General features: G+C 50.4%; 1 protein-coding gene across 1 annotated transcript; it reads left to right on the plus strand.

The window, feature by feature from the left end:
• Window positions 1-9: 9 nt before the first annotated feature.
• On the plus strand, window positions 10-951 carry LOC104966817 (H/ACA ribonucleoprotein complex subunit 4-like). The gene is made up of 4 exons (XM_010796121.1): window positions 10-121; window positions 343-385; window positions 460-618; window positions 698-951. Exons 1-4 carry the CDS (start codon window positions 33-35, stop codon window positions 761-763), a joined length of 357 nt encoding a protein of 118 aa, XP_010794423.1. The 5' UTR covers window positions 10-32; the 3' UTR covers window positions 764-951.
• Window positions 952-1,920: the final 969 nt, after the last annotated feature.

Genomic DNA, 1,920 nt, shown 5'->3' on the forward strand with positions numbered 1-1,920 from the left:
ATTCTTTCCCTGATCAGGCGAGTCAGAAGAAGATGATGATCCAGAAAGGACTGCTCGACAAACACGGGAAAGCCAACGGCAGCACGCCCACCGCCTGGAAGGAGGGATACACGGACTACAGGTACTGAGGGGAGGGGCTGCTGAGGGGAGGGGCTTCAGGTGCTGCAGACAGTTATCCCCCCCTGCGCTGCCGTGCTCTCGGGGGGAGTCGCTCTGCTACAGAATCTCTCAGCTCGGAGCGACTCAGTCAGCTGACGCTCTCTGAGGACAGTCCGCTAACTGAATACTCTGCAGTCACTCTGATCCTCAGGTTTTAATTCTTTACATTGTTTTTGTTTCCAGCGCCTCCAAGGAGACTGAGGCGTCAGGTGACACGACCACTAAGGTGAGACCCTGCCCCACCACCGACGGTTCTATCCTGTGTATGTGATATTAATCTGACCTTTAACCTTTCTGCAGAGGAAGAGAGAGGCCGACAGCGACGGGGAAGCAGCGAGCGCTCCATGCACGCCGTCTGCAGAGGAAGTGAAGAAGAAGAAGAAGAAGAAAGACAAGAAGGCAAAACTGGAGGAGGCGGCAGAGCCAGTGGAGGCGGAGCCAGTGGAGGCGGAGCCAGAGGTGAGGTTACAGGCAGGAAGTGATGCGCTGACACTATGTAAACTGTGGACAGGTCCTTATCGTGTCCTCTGTCCTCCAGGTTGTGGACAGTGCCAAGAAGAAGAAGAAGAAGAAGAAACAGAAAGACGACGAGACGTCGGAGTGACGGCGAGGAGCGCCCGCTGTCACCTGTCTGAATGCAAAGCATTCTGGGAGTTTTATAATGGACTGCATGAATGCAGAAAGAAAAGAGGACGCTTTTTTGTTTTTTATACATTTTATTGTTTTCATCTGTAAATACCTGAACAGGAAGCCTGGTTGTAATTTCAAAATAAAAGTTTTTGTTTTCTGTAATTGGTTTATCCTGAGTGTTCAGATCAATGCGAGTCGGGACGCTGTCTCGGGGAGGGGTGAGATGTCTCTCAAATAGAAATGTACATTAAATCAAATCAGTGCAGTAATGGTGAAGGTATTAAAGTCAGTCTTCAGTTTGAATGGCTTTTGTTGACCGTTCATTTAAGTTTAAGAAACTATTTGCAGTTGACACTTTTTTCAAGACCACAGAAACTCGCCCTGGTATTCTGTCAATTGACTTCTGGGCCACACCCTGACTGATGGAAGCCCATTCTGGCTAAATCAATGCTTGGAGTTGGTCAGAATGTATATGCTTGTCTGTTAGCGAGGCGCGTGCACCCCCATAGAGAGCGAGGTGCGCGTGCGCCCCCATAGAGAGCGAGGTGCGCGTGCGCCCCCATCCAGAGAGCGAGGTGCGCGTGCGCCCCCATCCAGAGAGCGAGGTGCGCGTGCGCCCCCATCCAGAGAGCGAGGTGCGCGCGCCCCCATAGAGAGCGAGGTGCGGCTGCTCGAGGGAGTCCTGACAGAATTCTCCTTCCTGTTTAATAAACAATGTTCAATCACAAGTTTATCTACCTGTTTTTACTGATCTGTCACACTTGTCCCTGGAGGAACCCTGCAGGTGTATTATTCCAAGGTGATATCAAGCTGGTTTTCGATATGGTTATCTAATAATGTGTATATATCAGTGATGCAAATTAGTCGCTTTTCGGCGCCTCCCGCTTTTTTAACGCTGATTTGGGTGACTTGTGTAATTCGCGGAGAACCGAATAGTTTTCGTTTTGGGGGTGGGGGGGGTCCGTCCGTCCGTCCGTCCGCCCGCCCGTCCGTCAGTCCGACTAACGGACAACGTTTCACTTCAAAAAAGAAAAAGAAATCTAGACCGCAAAATAATTAAACAAGCGAGTGCCTGTTTTTCCTGGCTAAGGGCAGGTTCCTTGAACACAACACGAGCGTAATGTGTCTTCA

The sequence above is a fragment of the Notothenia coriiceps genome, unplaced genomic scaffold (genome assembly GCF_000735185.1).
Source record: "Notothenia coriiceps isolate Sejong01 unplaced genomic scaffold, NC01 NC01_scaffold00002237, whole genome shotgun sequence".
Lineage (NCBI taxonomy): Eukaryota > Metazoa > Chordata > Actinopteri > Perciformes > Nototheniidae > Notothenia > Notothenia coriiceps.

Excerpts from the sequence above, each read along its gene's own strand:
- LOC104966817 (XM_010796121.1), top strand. The coding sequence starts at position 33 with ATGATGATCCAGAAAGGACTGCTCGACAAACACGGGAAAGCCAACGGC. Across the intron at positions 122-342 it reads GAGGGATACACGGACTACAG|CGCCTCCAAGGAGACTGAGG; the intron begins GTACTGAGGGGA and ends TTTTGTTTCCAG. Across the intron at positions 619-697 it reads CAGTGGAGGCGGAGCCAGAG|GTTGTGGACAGTGCCAAGAA; the intron begins GTGAGGTTACAG and ends TCTGTCCTCCAG.